Below are 17845 nucleotides of genomic sequence, written 5' to 3'. Positions count from 1 at the left end.
CTAACATTACTTTAACGAAATTTGTTTGGTTTTTTAATTTCAGAGGATCCAGTTCAGAGATATAGTGGTCACCGCAAAACGTCTGTTTTGAGAGGAGCTCCCGAAGATCAGCTGTAGCTCCTTTCCAAATAAATATTTTTACTAATACGAAGTCTTAAATACTAAGTCTTAGATAACATAATATGTGTACAAATTTTTAGATTACTTTATTATAAATAAATATACATAAATTTAAAAGTTTTCTCAAGAAAAATTTTGGAAAATTCCCTTTTTTCAGTCATCTAACTGCATATAACCCCTTAAAGTGATTTCAACTAAATTTGATAATCCAGATACCAAATAAATAAAATCAGCTGCTCTGCTGCTACGTCCCGTTTAATATGCCTTCGCCAGAAGTAAACATAACTTCCCTAAACAAATTTAAAAAAAAAAAAAAACAAAAAATCAAATAAAATAAAAAAGATATTTTATTGTCCACAAAAATTACGTACATTAATTTTACACTCGCCACATACGTGCATGTACTATAATTGCTAACCTCCTCCAAGCAGAAAATACTCATAATCTTAAAATCGCCCAAAAATTGTCATCGTTCAGCGCAGACGTGTCAATGAGATGAATTAATTAAGCGAATTCCACTGAGTTCAAAACAATGAATCTGAAAGGATTATTTGAATGCGCATGTTGCAGTCGTCGAGTCCTTGAACTTTTGAAAAAATTCTTTTCACGTAAGCAACGAATCGGCTATTGTCTGTCAATTCACAAAACCTTACAAAATTGCAGAGAAAAATCTAAAATAATGGCCAAAATGAAGCGTATGCGACAATATTTTTTTGGTTTTTGCATTATTTGACAACAAAAATCAAGCATTTGCTGTTGATTCATTAAAAGCTTTACAGTCATTTAAATAAAAAAAGGACGCGCATGTATTTGTTACATTTGCTGTTGCCACACACTGCGATCCATGCTTAATTAACATTTTCGTTGACAATCGGACTGACAATCTGTCGGCTGAAACATGCATTACAAACAGCAACAACAACAGCAATACAATTTATGAAAATAATCCTTGCTGGCTGTTTTTTGTTTTTTGTTTCTTGTTTCTTTTTTTTTTGATTTTGTTTTTCTTGTCGTATCAACATTAACATTTTCATCAGGCCGCTAGGTGTTGTCGTTGACATTTTGCATCATCAACGCTGACAGGCGCAGTGTTGTGTTTTGGCGCCTTTTGTTTGTTTTTGTTTTCATGCAGAATAAGATCAGACGAAGCGTGTCGTTGTCATTTGTTTTTGCTGTTTCTGGTCTATTTATTGGCATAAAATGCGCAGAAACATTTACTAACCAACCACTGAATGTGCATAATAGCACGTATGTATGTATGTGTGTATGTATGTATGTGCGCGTGTAAGCATATTTCGAAAACAACGAAGTGAAATGCTGACTGTTAAGAAAGGAAGGCATTTTAAGGCATGCGAGGAGATCGACCTCAGTCTAGAAATTAATTAACACCAAAATCAAGAAAAGATTTTGAAAGTAAAGGGTGGTTAAGTTTCAAGGGCCGGTGTTGATTTTGAATAAAATAGAATTTTTTTTAGGAAATTCTTGTAATTTCTCTTTATTATGATAATATTGATATGGCTCAATTACGTATGGAACAAAATATTGGCCAAATGGCCGCCGCGGCCTCAGCGGCACACGTCCAAATTTTCGATGACGCTGACGCATAATTGAGGTTCTATGCCGTTAATGTGCCGAATTATTTCATCCTTTAGCTCTTGAATTGTTGCCGTTGCAAATAACCCCAAAGAAAGAAGTCCAACGGTGTCGTTGACGTTTAAGTGTGGTTCACATTCAACATCGGCCCTTGAAATTTAACCACCCTTTAGTATGAAAATGCGTTCATAAGATTGAAAGCATTATACGAGTCTATTCGATCTTCTTGTGAAAATATGTAGTAGTCAAAATTTGGTATAAATCTTCATTGCAATATTTTAAACATTCATGGAAATTCTTATTTTTTATGCGCTAAAGCCCATCGTCGTCTGACGCCTACGAGAATTGTCTTTTATACTTTGCGCCCCATAATGAAGACACATTAAAATAAAAACAAAAAATGGTGTTTATTGTTTTTCATAATATTCTCCTTGGGAGTCAATAAACTTTTGCACGTGTTTGAATCAATTTCAAAGTATTTTTGCCACTCAGAAGTGGATACCTGTACAACGAGCTGTTTAAAGGGTTCAACAGCCTCTTCAGGCGTTGAAAAACGTTGATCGCGCATTTTATTTTCGATGTTTGGAAACGAAATAAACTCATTAGGTGTCAAATCTGAGCTTTAAGGTGGATGTCCCATTAATTCGATCTTCTGAATACTCAAAAATTCTTTCTATGAGGCGATATGGGAGTGTTCGCATAGTCTTAGTGAAGGATAATTCGTCTTCGGCGGGTAGTTTTCCTCAATTCTCCGAAAACTTATGACAAACAAATGGTTGTATACCACTCAGAATGGACTGTTTAAAGTTTCTTTACTTGAATATGACCGGATTTTCCAGTTTATGCGAACTGGATGAAGCTCGTCTTGGAATAACTCGGGGTTGTTAATGCTTCTAATTAAATGCTCTACTGTTTGTATATACTTATATTAGTGAACATTTTTTCAGTTTTTATTTAAAATTTGTAATATAACTTAAAGATTAAATAAAAATTTAGCAGTTTTTATAGTCAACTTAAACTCAAAAATTCGCATCACCGATTAGACGAAGAGGTGCCATCTAAGGTTATGCAGAGTATTAGCGTGAAAATTTTCGAATATTTTAAATTAAAACATATATAAATATATATAATTTTTATATGTAATTGGCGCTTATATCCTTTGTTAGGTGTTTGCCTGAACTCTCCCTCCTATTTGTGGTGTGCGGTTCGAAGTTTTTCTACAAATAGAGGGATTTACAATTTTATGCCGCCTTCAAAGCGCAGATGGTTTTTTACAATATGATAAGCGTTTTCATGGCAGAAATACAGTCGGAGGTTAACCATTGCCTGTCGAGAGGCGACCGTTATTAGCAACAACTTTTTCCATCATTTGGTATTTCATGCCCGGAGTTCGGAACCCGTGCACTACTGAATGTTACTCACACACCTAGCTATTCGGCCATGCCGACCGCGTTAGATGTGTTCATAGTGAATTCAGTAGTACTACAATTCGGTACTCGGTTATTTACTTAAAACTGCTTGAGTAGTTCAACTGATCAACTGAACCTTTCCTGAATTGGTTTGATACTTGGGTCAAGGAGGTTATGAATGAGTGGGCCAAATGCGCATCTTTCTCTATGCCAGTACTTCTTTGTTGTTTCTATGAACATAAGGTTATGGTGGTAGTCGGTCTGTACGACCAATTCACTTAGACCTTACCGGTTTTTTTGTGATATCACTGTGCGACACGGGTACCTCATTTCTTTTTTAGCGTGGAACCAATTTATAGCTCTTATGAAGCGCAGGATGGATCCCATCCTCACGCCAAACAGTTCTGTAAGAGAACTGAAAAGGTATTTACTTAGGAAACCTCGTCTTATTTTAACTAAGACCGGACAGTTGCAAAAGAAATGCTCAACTGTTTCTTCCTCATCTTTACAACTTATACAATATTCATGGGAGAAAACTTCTAGTCTCGCGCAATGCCTGCTAAATAGCCAACGACTGGTTATACCAGCCACGACCTACGAGATGTCCTCTCTTGGAAGGCTTTTTCTTGTCTTTTTCTTATTTATTTGCGGCCACAGTAGCCTAACTGTTACGCATGTGCTTTCATCTCTCCATGACCTATTGACCTCTTGGATAATGTTGCTTTTGATTATTAGTTTACTCGTGGCCATAGGTATCCCAATGGTACTTCTATCGCCGAGGAGTTGAAGAGTAGTACCTCTTTTGGATAGCTCATCGGCTTTACAGTTTTCCGCAATGTCTCTGTGCCTCGGAACCCAAATAAGGCTGACTTTCAATACGACACTAATATCACATAGGGCTGCCTGGCATACCTGTGCAACCTTTGATCTTAGTGCAGCCGCATTCATTGATTTAATGGCCGCCTGGATATGCGAAAATATATTTATTGTAGCTTTTGTTACGGCATGCGCATTCCGTTACGTAGCCACCCCTTTCATAGCTAGAACATCTGCCTGATAAATGCTGCAGTGGTCTGGTAGTCGAACAGATAGTTTTAGTCCTAATTCTCTAAATCCTAGCCAACCTTATAGAAATTTAATTTTCCCCCTTCTCTATGGCCTTGGCGTCTGCCACCCTTTTCTTGAGAGAGAAATGTCTGCCATTCTTCTTCTGCCGTTCTCTTCTCGTCTTAAAGAGTCTGTCGAAGGTGAGTCTAGGAATAGAATAGTCTTTTTTTGTTAGTGACTATTCAGAGTGTGCAAAATAGAGGCGTGGCCAAACCACCGGTATTTCCATAGCGTTATACTTTTAAGTTTAAGCGCCGAGGCGGCGGTCACGTGTTTCCCTACGAGATTTAATGCAGGCAAATTGATTAGTACTTCCAACAATTTATTTGGGGTAGTCCTTAAAGCTTCAGAGATGCATTGAAAAGGTATTATTTTGACTCATGATTTTAGTGTCACACGCCTTTTGAGCAGACCGCCACCATATGAGTATTCCATTTATTAAAATTGTCCTAACTACAGAAGTATAGAGCTAATGTGTAATACGAGGTGTTAGCCCCCATTTAATACCGGCCGCTTTTTGCAAGTATACACATGACGGAAAATTAGGCTTCTTAACTCTTCTCAATATTAGGTTTCTACGTAAGTTTTTTATCTAATCTGAGTCCTAAGTACTTGACATTCTCTCTCAAAGGAATCTCCCCACCTTTAAAAACCAGGAGGAAGATTATAAGAAGACCGTCCCTTTGTAAAGAGAATTACTTCAGTTTTTGTGGGGTGCCCTACTGGACTGGAGCTTCGAAGGGTGGCCATGTTAGAGCATTAAGTTAACTGTAATTTGCATAATTTTCTATACAGTTGAATTGAGCATGAAATAAAAAGGCGACAGGCCTGTTTCAAAGAAAGATAACAAGAACCAGCTATTAGCAAGACCAGGTTATTATAAGTTAAAAGTTTCGGTTCTGCAAAATAGTCCAACTCTCCGAAAATTGTCGAAGCCATACAACGGAACGTATATATGTATGTTTGTTGTAGCTTAGGCCACAATACAAATGTTTTAGAAGGCTTAAATATTCGCGTGGAGTTGTGAGAATGACGGAACAATTTCATTCTTCATGTTTGGAAGAAAAGTAAGTATCAGTCAATTTATTTGTTCATTTATGTGATTATAGGGGTTTTCTAGCAATCACCTCTCTTGGGACATAATTAAGTTATTGGAATTAAACAATTTTTTTTTACAAATCTGAAAATAAATTTATACAAAAACAAAAGGAAAATATTTAATTTAATTCATGGTGTATTTTAAAAGTATGACTTCACAAAAGCGGTTGAATAGGGCAGCACATATTTATATATATTCATTATTGAGTCTCATATTCCCACTTTGATTTACCCTATGATCAAAAAGTACCGGGAATGTTTAATTTAAACGAACTGCGCACGTGGAAACCGGTCCATACTTTTTTCTTATGTTGGTATGACTGTAAGACACATACTATATCTGTCACTTTTTAGCGCCATTGGATCATTAGTGTCTGCCTGGTCGGCCGGAAATGTGGGCAAACATTTCTAGGTTTTTGCATGAGGATAACGCGCCATCGCACCGAACCCAAATTGTGCTGGTCTATTTATCCGAACCCCAAGTAAATACCATCGTGTAAGCACCGTATTCACCTGAAATGGCCCCGTGCGACTTCTTTTTGTTTCCCAAGTTGAAGTTACCACTTTGTGGAAGGAGATTTCAGTCGATAGAGGAGATCAAAGAGAATGCGACGAAGGAGCTGAAGGTCATCCCTTCGCCGGCTTACCAGGGGTGCATGAAGTACTGGGTTAAACGTTGGCATATATGTTGCTTCAGACGGGTCATATTTTGAAGGAGATGAAATAAATTTGTCTGAAATTTAACTCTGTTTTGTTTTATTTAAACATTCCCGGTACTTTTTGATCATAGGGTATATTTAATTTGTTTATATGAAAAAATGTGTTTTTTGTTTTGTTTTGCGGATAGAATTTTAGGAAAAGTTACTGCAATCAAGCTATAAGTCGAAACCGAATTAAAGTTTTGTTTTTGTATTTTCATACTACTAAATATCTTTATTTGTTCCGCTGTGATTTGTATTTAATTTCTTTTTATTAAAAAATGATATTTTTCTTTTGTTTTATTATTACTTTTTTAGAACATTGAAAATATTTTATATAAAAGCTTCGCCGAAAAAAAAATCCTGGGTACACGCCTCGTTCTAGACGGCTTCTTTGATTTGTACTGCATATCCAATGTTTGAGGGATCAAAAAAATATACTCAATATTTAAAAATTTTTTTTTTTTGAATTTAAAGTTCACAAGCACTTTTATGTATTTCAAAATCAGTTTTCATGACGTTCGCTTAGAAAACATACATATTTGAAATTTATTAATTTTTTGAGAAGGACGGCAAAATTTACTTCGTCTCCCTATTTTCTAGCTGAAAGCCTTTTTTCTTGTAATTTTTGGTAAAAAGACTAAATTTTGATGATGGATGCGTGCTGCCACTGCATGTAAGTGCTATTTTATGTGTTCCAATAGACACTGTTGGGCTGCATACAAATATTAAATGTAACTTGAAAAAATGAAGAGGCTTGAATTAACTTTTTTTCACCTATAATTAATTGTTGTTATATGCGTAAATATAGTAAAGACATATGTATGCTTGCATGAATGTGTGTACGCCTAAAAGTTAAAAGTTATAAAATGAAATAGCTGTAAGAAATATCTGCATCGTCACATACACCTCCCACTTCTCGCAGCTTGCCGCAACAGGCCTCAACAGATTTCATACGCAATCCTCATATTCCGCCTATGGATGAAGATTTTCTCTATCACCTTGGATTGGGCACAAAGTCGCATAATTTGCCAGCAATGTTTGGTGACGTGAAGGTGAGTAATTTGAAGTTGCTACATAAAGTGCGGCAAGACAGGATGAATATTTAAATTCAATTGTAATTATTAGGAGATTCTGTCAGCCTTTATACTTAAATATTTTTTGAAAAAATTTAGTACTTTTAGTAAACGTTTTACTTGCATTTAAGTATCTGTAGCCTTACCTTTCATATCCCAAAAAACAAAAAATCTCGATTGCTTTCATAAATATTCTTATAACTATTAAAAAAGTTTGCCTACTGCTTGGGTCTGAAGAGGTTAAAATATTCGCCCAAAGATGACTTTTGTCTGTTTATCTCAGCAAACCTGTGTAAGAATTTCTGTAAGAGTGAAATAAAGGGTCCGCCATATAACTTTACGGAATTAAAAATGCTATAAAAAAGAAACTACTCAATATTTTTCCAAACTGTTTTTTTATTTTGAAGTACAGTCCTTGCGGTTAATGATGGAATACAACTTCATTCATATGGCTGCCTCGGCTAGCCATGCACCATCCCATACGATCGGTCCAATTTTTCAACACATTTTCGATTGTATGCGGCTGTATTTCAGCTATGACATCGCGTATGTTGGTCTTCAATGCATCAATTGTTGCTGGTTTGTTGGCATAACACTGGTCTTTGACGTCACCCCAAAGATAATAATCCAACGGCGTCAAATCGTAACTCCGAGGCGGCCAAACGATATCAGAATTTCTTCTTCCCATTGTCGCAATATTTCCCAGCGCTCTTTGAGCGTATACACAACCATTTTCGTTCAGCGGAAGAATAAAACTAATTTTCTGTCAAATCAGATGACAGCTAAGTGTTACCATTCTTCAAATAACACCTAGTTCAAATCCGTAACGATAGATGACGGGCCCTATATATTGCTAATATTCAATAAATTCTCTCAAGTGAATGACATTATAAATGAAAAACTTAGGCACATTCTTAAATACCCAAATTCCGTTCGAATTGTTGTTGCATCACAGCTTGTAAGCTCTTTCAGAGCGGAGCTAACTCGCCATTCTCAGTCTTGCAGTAAATGTTATGTTAACAGTGAGAGGCTTATTAGAAATGTAAAAAATGTAAGACACTTTGAGGCGCAGTCAGAGATGTGGATTACCTATAGACCAAAATATGGAAACCGATATATCTCCAATTAAGCTATGGAACTGAAACTGAAAATTGGTAGGTATTGGAAAAGGGCTCTTGACATTTCCCATATGAACTGAAATTTTTAAATCGCTTTTCTCTGGTACCACAAACGCTAAGATAATGAAATTTGATACAATTACATTAAATGTCAATACCTATTTTGCGGTGAAAAGTGGTAGGTATTGCAAAAGAGGGCGTAGTAACTCCCTGAACTGAAGCCTTCACATAAATTTTTTCTGGAACTTCTTATATTAAGTTACTGAAAGTTCATACAGTTACATAAATTATGAATACCCTACTTAAGGCGAAAAATATTAGGCATTGGAAAAGGGGGCGTAGCAGCTTTCATACAAACTTAAATCTCACCTAGACGAATCTATTAAAGGTGGTGTTGGTAAATCAGCTAATTGTTTTTTTTTTTCTTTCGCTGTGTCCATGTGACTGTTGGCACAGAACAGAATAAAACAAGCCGAATTAATTTTTTGTTTTCTACTTTTCCAATACTTTGCCGTGGCAATCAAAGGTATAAAACATTTTTGTTGGTCTAGTACCACCACCTTTAATAAAAACGCCTTGAATCTCGCATCGAGTGTACAAAATCTATAAATCAACAGAAATTTCTAAAAGTTAAAACAATTTTTATGGATCGCTACGAGGATTTGAAAAACATTTATGTATTGTGGTTTTGTATTTTGTTCAATTGAAATTGCATAAAATCTCCTACTTGCAGTGAGAGTTCTATTTAAAAGATTATATCATACTTAGTTAAAAATGTGTACAATTTTAAATTATTTTTTTCCCCTAAGAAAGTTTTGTATATTCAGTTGCCCCTTTTTTTGTTTAACCCTTAGAGTACGGAGTGGGGACCTAAAGTCCCTCCTAATTAGTTTTTCTTTAATAACTTCGTAAGTAATCTCTTTCTCTCTTTTCCCTTTAGGTAGTCGAGTTTTATTCTAAATCCTGTATAAAAACTTATTAGTGGCATTTTATTATTAATTTATGTATAATTATAAGGTAAGTTTTTCGTTTGGGGGACTTTAGTGACCGCCTCCCGTCCTTTATATTATAAAATAGACTTCGTACTCTAAGGGTTAAAATACTCATTCACAGCTTTTTCTCTAAAGTTTCAAAGGTACTTGCATATGGTATAAAGAAGAGAATTCGTGTTTTCTTCGTCCACTCGATAGCTCTGTCAATGGCTGTAACAGATTCTGCTGCCGTCATGTTATATGTTTTTCATTAAATTCTTAACGTTTGTTCCCTCTATTCGGTACCCAAGAAATTATGTGTTCACTTTACAGAGCACCCAATGAAAGAAATTTGGTGTGCACCCGAACGAGGAGTCCAATTAATCTCGATTTCTCTGTTAATATTTGCAAATTTAGCTTTAAATTTTAAAAGAGAAAATTTATGGCATACACTTCTTTCTTTTTCTAGTTTGTTGTGGTCGGTGGTACGCCAAAACGCATGGAGAAGTTGGCGAAATTCCTCATGACAGAAATTAAACACAAGCTACCTGTTGGCACACAATTGACTGATCTTAGTGCCTCCGCAGAACGGTACTCAATGTACAAAGCGGGACCGATCCTTTGTGTCAACCACGGCATGGGCAATCCCTCGATCAGCATTTTACTGCATGAATTGATTAAACTTATGTATCACGCCAAGTGTAAGGATCCAGTGTTTATACGTATGGGCACTTGTGGAGGTTTGGGCATTCCAGGTGGCTCGGTCGTCATTTCGGAGGGAGTGCTTAACGATAAGTTAAATGCCGAACACGAATTTGTGAGTGTGGATACAAACTTTTTGAGTTGGGGTCTTAGTAGCCGACGTAATCGAGTTCAATGCGCTCTAAACTTAGTGTATCATTTTAATATATAATTTGAATATTATAACAGGTGATAATGAACTGTAAAAAAAAATATTAATTCACACAATGAATCAATTTTTATTCGTTTCGATTCATTTTCACTGCCAAGTCTTTGAAGCGATGCGATCTCGTGTGCCTTAAACTTGTTGGCCTCAACATTTGAATGGAACGCAAATGGAATGCCTAAATCGTATACATTCTTTTAATTGCAGAAAGTTTTGGGCAAGGTAATGACAAGACCCACCACTTTGGACGGCAATTTGGCGCGAGAACTTAAATCATTGGCCACTTCGACTGATGGCTTCCAGACAGTCATCGGTAAAACCTATTGTGCTGACGACTTCTACGAAGGCGAGTATTGTGTTAATTTCTGTGGATTGCATAGTTGCCTTATATGGCATTTTATACTCGTATCGTACACTAGGACAAGGACGCTTGGATGGCGCATTTTGCGGTTACAAAGAAGCTGACAAAATGAATTGGTTAAATTTGCTGAAACAAAAGGGAGTCATGAACATTGAAATGGAGAGTTCAATGTTTTCGGCATTAACAAATTACGCCGGCATTAAGGCATCGATAATTTGTGTGGCAATACTAAATCGACTTAATGGTGACCAGGTTCGGCTTTCGGAATACGTGAATATGACTTTTTCTAAATTTTTATTTTTTTTGAAATTATTATCTAGATTACGGAAACTAAGGAGACACTTACCGAATGGCAAGAGCGTCCTGCTAAGCTTATTGCTCGTTTCATACGTAAACGTTTGGACATTCGGGAGACTGGAGGTCAATCAGCATCAAGCACAGCGCAAGTGCACTCGTCGAAATTACGAAACGCACAACTAAACTACTAAACCTTCGCCACTAAGCACTTCATCGCTACAGACGCAATCATCAACGCGGATAAGCCAAAAGCCAGTAAAAAAGAGGTCAGATCAAGCGTAACTCTACTACCCAACCCCAACAATAGCCGTTTTTGGTCTCTTTGATCGAAAGTAAATTTGGCAAATAAGCGAAGTACATACGAACATATACACTGGTACGTACATATGTCGCACACGTGAATGCTTGAAAGGCACGCTAGAAACGGGAGACGAAACCTCTTCAGTTCGGTCAAAATTTTTTGTGTTATTTATTTTTTAAAAGTACATAGAATATTGAATAAAAATGTAAATATTTAGCGGAATCAGATAGCTCGGTGAACGTGTGACACAAACCTGGTGTTAAAAAGTACAAATTATTTATACTCGTACAATATTTTGCTCCTTTTTTAGCAGGTTTGTGTTTCAGCTTTCTACTGAGAGCAACCCAAATAAACAATAAAAAGGCAACAAGAAAAATTAAACTTTCATTTTTTAAGCACGGTGAGATATGTGTCCCTCGACACTGAACTTCGAAGCAACGGAACGAAAGGAGAACCAGCTAAGTTGTTTTTTCTTTCGCCGTGTCCATGTGGCTGGCAGCTCAGAACGAAGCAATGCGAATTCATTATTTGTTTTCTAGTGTCCCAATACTTTGCTTTGTCAATCAAACGTACAGAAAAGTGTTGTTGGTCTAGCGCCACCACCTTTAATGAATGCGCCATGGTGCTACCTTAGCGGAGCGACCCGGATTTATATCCGGTCAACGACTGTCACTCCAGCAACTTTTCCCGCAAATGTGTGGGGAATGCTTATGCTGCTATAACAACAACAGAAGCTACGAAATGGTTTAAAAACATCAAAAATGTGGAAAGTGCCGCTCAGCGGTTTTACTTTACTCTATTTTTTAAGAAATTTAAAAATAAAAATAAAAAAATTGTCAAAACTTTGCAATATTTCGCGCTACTATTATTTTTTTATTTATACTACAAGGTGGCGCAAAATTAAAGTAAAAATAAAAATTTCCAAAGCTCAAAATAATTTTTTTTATTTATTAAAAAAAAAAGTTATGCAAAAACAAAATCGGATGATTAATTTTGCGCCACTCCGTATAGTACCTTAATCTCCTAAAGCATAGTACTAAGTTCGCGTTTCAGCTGAAATGGCTTTCAAATTCCCTACAAATTGCAATGCCGTGAAATATGAGTGAAATTTCATATGATTCTCATGGAAAAGTATAGGGTTTTCTAATAACAGGTGAATGGATTGCGCTATCGAGAGATGATTAACGATTTTTTATGGCCGGAATTGGATGGTATTGTTCCGGACAACGTTTATTTTCAACAAGACGGCGCTACGTGCCACACAAGCGACTAAGTCATTGATCTTTTACGGGAAACGTTTCCGGACCGTGTTATCTCTCGTAGAAGTGATCACAATTGGCCACCGAGATCTTGTGATTTAACACCTTGTGACTTTTTTCTTTGGGCCACGTGAAAGCGAAAATTTACGCCAACAGTCCAAGATCGATTCAAGACCTCAATTCGTGAGGCTATCGAGGACATAGGGCAGCCACTTTGCAATTCGGTTATGGAAAATTTCATGAAAAGGATATTGGCTTGTACCGTGGTCGTGGTAGTCATTTGATGTTATCTGATGTTATTTTCCACTATTAACGGCATACCTTCCTCTGAAATAAATATCCGATCATTGATATTAAAAAATAACATTTTTCATTGAATATCAAAATAACACCTCTTATTAGACAGCCCTATAGCTTTCAAAATCTATACAAATTGCATCGCCGTGAAATATGCGTGAAATTTCGTATGATTCTGGTGGCAAAGTAGTACTCAGTTCACGGGGTGAAAACACCACGCAAGATGTCTATTCATTTGTTCAAAAACACTTTTTTATAAAAATTTGCCAATTGCTTCTGGTGCGATTCTCATAAATGTGACGCTTCATCTCGATTGCTAGCAAGCCAAGCCAAGCCAAATGCATGAAATTCACGGCTCTGAAGTTAGTACTAGGCTTAAGGCAATGAATTCCTGGTATCTCCGTATACATACATTGATATGTATACAAACATTTACCGAAATTTGCACTTATATTTCCCAAATTTTATAACAAAAATAATATTTGCAATATTTCGTGTGCGTACTCACCTACAACGTTTCCGCCGGTAGTTGGTAATGGGAGTTTCTCAAAAGCGACTGCTCTATAAGTTCGTTCGCTGGCAATCGATTCAGTTGTCTGCGAATGAAGCGTACGTATTAAAAATGCAATGGAATTTATTGACGCAAAATATATGAATGTATGTGTAGGAATATGTACAGAAACGGAAATTACTTAAATGTGTGTAATTCTCACCTTGCTTACAATCTTCGTATGCTCTTCGATATATTCGCTGTGGCTAAACTCCTCCTCGATGCTTTCAACAGCCTGTAGTGAATGAAAATAGAGGTAAATAAATTTTTTTGCTCAATAAGTTTACTTAGCTAAAAGAAATGAAACATTTTTGTAATACAACATATACAATTTTTATACTTTCTTACGCATTCATCGTGTGTGTATGCGTGCATATATACGAAACGCTTTGATTGACACCTACTCGCATTGCAGTAGAAGAGGAAGAACAAGGGAAAGCACACAAGCACACGTTGTTAAGTAAGTGCGTGTGTGTATGCACATTAACGCGGGAAATTTTCACAAAAAATTAGGCGATTTCTGGAGTATATTGCGTATTGCATGTTGATTGATTTAGCAATTAGAGAATGGTGGCATTGACAGCTGAAGAGCTTTTATTATTTTATAATGTGAATTGGCCTAAAATGCGCGGCCGCCAATGTTCGATGCAAAATGCAGCTGATTGATATGTTCCGCATTGCGATGCGCGTTAAGTGAATATGCGCTATATTTTTTATTAAAAAAAAAAAGCAAAAAAAATATATAAAAATTTCTTTTACACTGAAAATTTCTCATTTTCATAGAAATTCTATAACAACAACAACACCACCACTTACTTGCACATATGTATGTATGCATGTATGTACATAAATACCAAGTCGATTATTAATTTTGCTAACTGCGAGTATGTCATGGCAAAACAACAGATGTGCACAACACTTGCCAAGCGAAAAAATTCCAAAAATTGTGAAAAATGAGCAAAATGTGCAAAAGACAAAATTTGTGTAAATTAATGAGCGAAAAATATGTAGGAAAGCAGGCACTTTTTATTGAAATGTTTGTTTAAAATACAAAAGTGCATACTTGTGTACGAATGTAGGTTTTTTGACTTGATATATTACGCCTCTGTTACTTTTGTTTGTTACAAACGCCGTCTGACGGCCAGCCACTGTCCACTTTGCTGCGTACTCTTTTTTCATTTGTGGCCAATTTCTAATAAATTCTTTTATTTGAGATCCATTTTTTATTGTTTATTTTCGATTTTAGTCTACGTCTCGCTTTGATTTTGGGATTTTGTTTTTCAGTTTTGCTTTATTTTATTTTGTTTTGAATAATTTGCTTACTATAAATACTTTTATAAAAAAACAAGAAAATGTCTACGTGCTCCAGCAGCTGTTATTGTATCTATCGGTTGCGTTCTCTCCATAAAAGTCAACAACATATTTGTTTTCTTGGTTGAAATTTTCTTGTGTAGCTAATAAATGTATTTTTAGCTGTCACTGTTAATTGCCATTGTTTTCATCTCTGGCAATGTTAACTTTTTATTCATACATATATACAGAACTGGAATGGTTTTTATGTAGGGCGGTCGTTTTGTGAGAAAATTTGTTTAGTGTTATTTATTATTACACTATCGAATATTTTCAAAATGATTTCTATGACTAATTTCCTTCAAAATATTTTCACCCTACCAGTGGGGAATGTTAAAAATATCCGCTCATAAAAAGTTGAAGTGTATGATATTCAAGTTGTAGTAGGCCATAAATAATTTATATATTTTTCAGCCACAGTGTTTTCAGCAACATGGATTTTGTATATTTAAAATTTTTTTTAAATATTATTGAAATAACCTTAAACAAAGTCAAATTAAAAATAGATAAACAAACGCGAAAATTAAGTTGTTTATTTCATTTTGTCAAACATTGCGAAATTCTTATGTTTGTTAACTCAATATTGTTGTTTATTTTCTTATTATTATTTTTATTTATTTTTATCTTATTTAGTTTTTATTGTTTTATGATTTTTCTAGTTGCTGTTAATTTCTATTCCCATTATATTGAGTGAAATTTTCAGATCCGGCGCCTAAACTAAAAGTTAGAAAATGTGCGTCGCCAAAGTTGTCACCAAACAGTTTTCCAGAAATTTCGCAATAATATTCCGAAAAACTGGTACAAGGAGTGGTTGAAGTGGTGATTCTTCAGGAATCCAATTAGCGCTTCAGCACCATTTTGTTGCCACATCGTCGCCACCAACAAGTTATACGCTTATTCTTTCTCTCGGTTGAGAAATCTCATAGGGTTGCTTACGTCTATATCGGCCAGCTCTTCGAGGTTTTCAAAAAGCGGTTTGTCAAGGATTAACATTAAGCTCTATGTACTCGGCAGATAAATTCATTAGCACCAAGATTGTGCGCTTCTAGTGAGTTTAGACTACACTAGTTCACCGTCCGCATCGGTTTGGCAGAGGTACCTACATATTTCAGTTTGCATGTCACTGTTTTTGCAATAAACTTCAATGCATCTGTGGTACTAATGCTAACAGATGTATTTGACACCCTCTACCCACAGATAAAAAAAAATAAAAAATAAAAATAAATAAATAAAAAAAAAAAACTAATAAAGAACCAGTAGTCTTTTGCGAAAAGATTTTGCGTTTGAAATACCAATCCAACATTTTTTGTAAAATGAGTAGCATATTTTAAATATTTCAAGTTAATGCATCATTTCTGTTAATATATTTTGAACAGTAATTGGGAAATGAGTTTCAAACAAAGAGCCGTCATTGATTTTTGTGCCAAACTGAGCAAATCTTTTGCGGTATCGCTTCACCAAATGCCTCAGAAAAAACATTTGTGTGGTGGCTTACTTCGCATGCAAGTTTACGAGTTGCACAAGCAAAGGTCGTGCACAGACTGGATTTTTACCAGAGAACTTCGAAAAAGTGTGTAATTTCATTGAAAATATTAAGAATTTATCTGCTTAAAGTCAATGAGGTAGAAATCAGGTTTCGTCCGATAATCGAGTACCACATTTTGAGTATCGAGTCATTAGGTCTTCGTAAGCTCAATTAAAGCTTTGCACCACAAAAACAAAGATCGAGCGAATTGTGAATCAAAGCAGAAGCTGAATAACATATATTGATTACCAGTACATAAGAAAGGCGGCGCAAAATTAATCATGCAATTTTGTTTTTGAATAACTTTTTTACAAAATAAAAAATCAACAGAGTTTGAATGATGAAAATCTTTAGTTTGACCTTTAGGTAGGTAGGTGAAATGGTTGACGACAGCCAGCCAGAGTAGTTGATATAATGGAGGATATTGATTGGATTTAGGTTTGCGCACTGCCCCAGGTTGTCGAAGAAAGGAGCGTCCAGTGACCTTAATCGTCTAGCTGCCAAACCCGGAGATTTACAGAGAAAGTGCTCCACAGTCTCCTTCTCTGAAAGGTCTCCACAGATTCTGCAATGGGCGTTAAATGGTAACTCTAGCTTTTCCGCGTGCGTGCCGATCGTCCAGTGATCACTAAACACAGCTACGAGTTCGGAAATTGCATGGCGAGGAGTCCAAAGGACACTCTGAGTCCTTCGTATATCGTATTGGGGCCAAAGGGTTTTCGAAATAGCACATGAAGAAATGGAGTTCCATCTTTTCTGCTCTTTCCTGAGAAATAAGTTTTGCAGTTACCCTTTAACTACTGTCAGGGGGAAGCCGATGACCGGGTAGGAGGTCTCTGAGGCCAATTCAGTCTCCTTCCTGGTAAGCTCATCAACAATTTCATTTCCCTCTATGCTCCATGTCATGGAACCCATATCAGAGAAATGTTACCTGCACTCCCAAGAGATTTAATCTCCTCCTTACGGGAGTTTACTAATTTCGTTCTGCACCATGGCGTTATCAGAGCCTTAATCGCGGCTTGACTATCGGAGAAAATGTTAATTTCTCCCTCGCTCCCACGTTCCCCAAGCATTTTGCATGCTTGCAGGATCCCAAAGACTTCTGCTTGAAAAACACTAGCAGTATTCGCAAGTTTAAAGGATATAGATAAATTGGCTGATTTAGAGAAAACTCCAGCTCCGACCCCCGATTCCATTTTGGAACCGTCAGTAAAGACAGATGCAGATTTCCCCCTCGATCCAAACATACCTATTTGGAAATATTGCCCTTTACACGCTTCATTGCTTGTCTGTTTGTATACTGCAGCTGTCTAATTCGTAAGTGTCAAATGTGGTTCACGTAAGGCGCCTTTGTTTTGTTTTTTTGGAATAGACACATCCATATTTTCCGTTCGTTCCGAATTAATGTTCAATTCAGTAACGTAGCATATCTAAATATATGGAGCACAACTGTAACTTAGCTCTTGTCGCAATCGTCGATTGCACAGAACTTCTGCATTCCAATTTGATGTACCACCAACTTAACACGAACCTAAAATTTTCTGCCTCGACATCTACGCACAGGTGGAAATCACATAAGCGACATGAGGAGCTGAACTCAGTTTGTGAAGTGGTACTGAATGAGAAATTTGTTTATGTCTGCGAAACATTTTTACTATAACCGGGTGAAAAATTTCTGAATTTATAGCATTGGCAAAAATTCTGGACTAAACCGGAATTATTTTCCAATTTGAACTAAAAGTTTTGTGCCATTTGGTTGACTGCAAGCGGAGTGTGTGGGTCTAGTGAGAGTTTGGGTCTATGTTGCT

The 17845-nt window shown here is 36.2% G+C and overlaps 2 protein-coding genes across 6 annotated transcripts in view; one reads left to right on the top strand and one right to left on the bottom strand.

Moving 5' to 3' along the window:
• The window catches only part of LOC129236303 (filamin-A), a 204375-nt gene that overhangs the window by 32944 nt on the left and 153586 nt on the right, over positions 1-17845 (bottom strand). For all 5 annotated transcript variants that reach the window (XM_054870607.1, XM_054870608.1, XM_054870609.1 and 2 more), the window contains 2 exons: positions 13326-13397; positions 13121-13208 (listed from right to left, as the gene is read on the bottom strand). In XM_054870607.1, coding sequence (XP_054726582.1) covers positions 13121-13208; positions 13326-13397 — 160 coding nt within the window. The remainder of the gene's footprint in view (positions 1-13120; positions 13209-13325; positions 13398-17845) is intronic.
• On the top strand, positions 6528-11310 carry LOC129236305 (uridine phosphorylase 1). Its single transcript, XM_054870612.1, has 6 exons — positions 6528-6701; positions 6951-7080; positions 9660-10007; positions 10305-10443; positions 10517-10710; positions 10779-11310. The coding sequence occupies exons 1-6, from the start codon at positions 6676-6678 to the stop codon at positions 10944-10946; spliced, it is 1005 nt and encodes a 334-aa protein (XP_054726587.1). The 5' UTR covers positions 6528-6675; the 3' UTR covers positions 10947-11310.

Source organism: Anastrepha obliqua, chromosome 1 (assembly GCF_027943255.1).
Source record: "Anastrepha obliqua isolate idAnaObli1 chromosome 1, idAnaObli1_1.0, whole genome shotgun sequence".
In the NCBI taxonomy this organism is placed as follows: domain Eukaryota; kingdom Metazoa; phylum Arthropoda; class Insecta; order Diptera; family Tephritidae; genus Anastrepha; species Anastrepha obliqua.
This window is presented reverse-complemented; position numbering and strand designations above follow the sequence as displayed.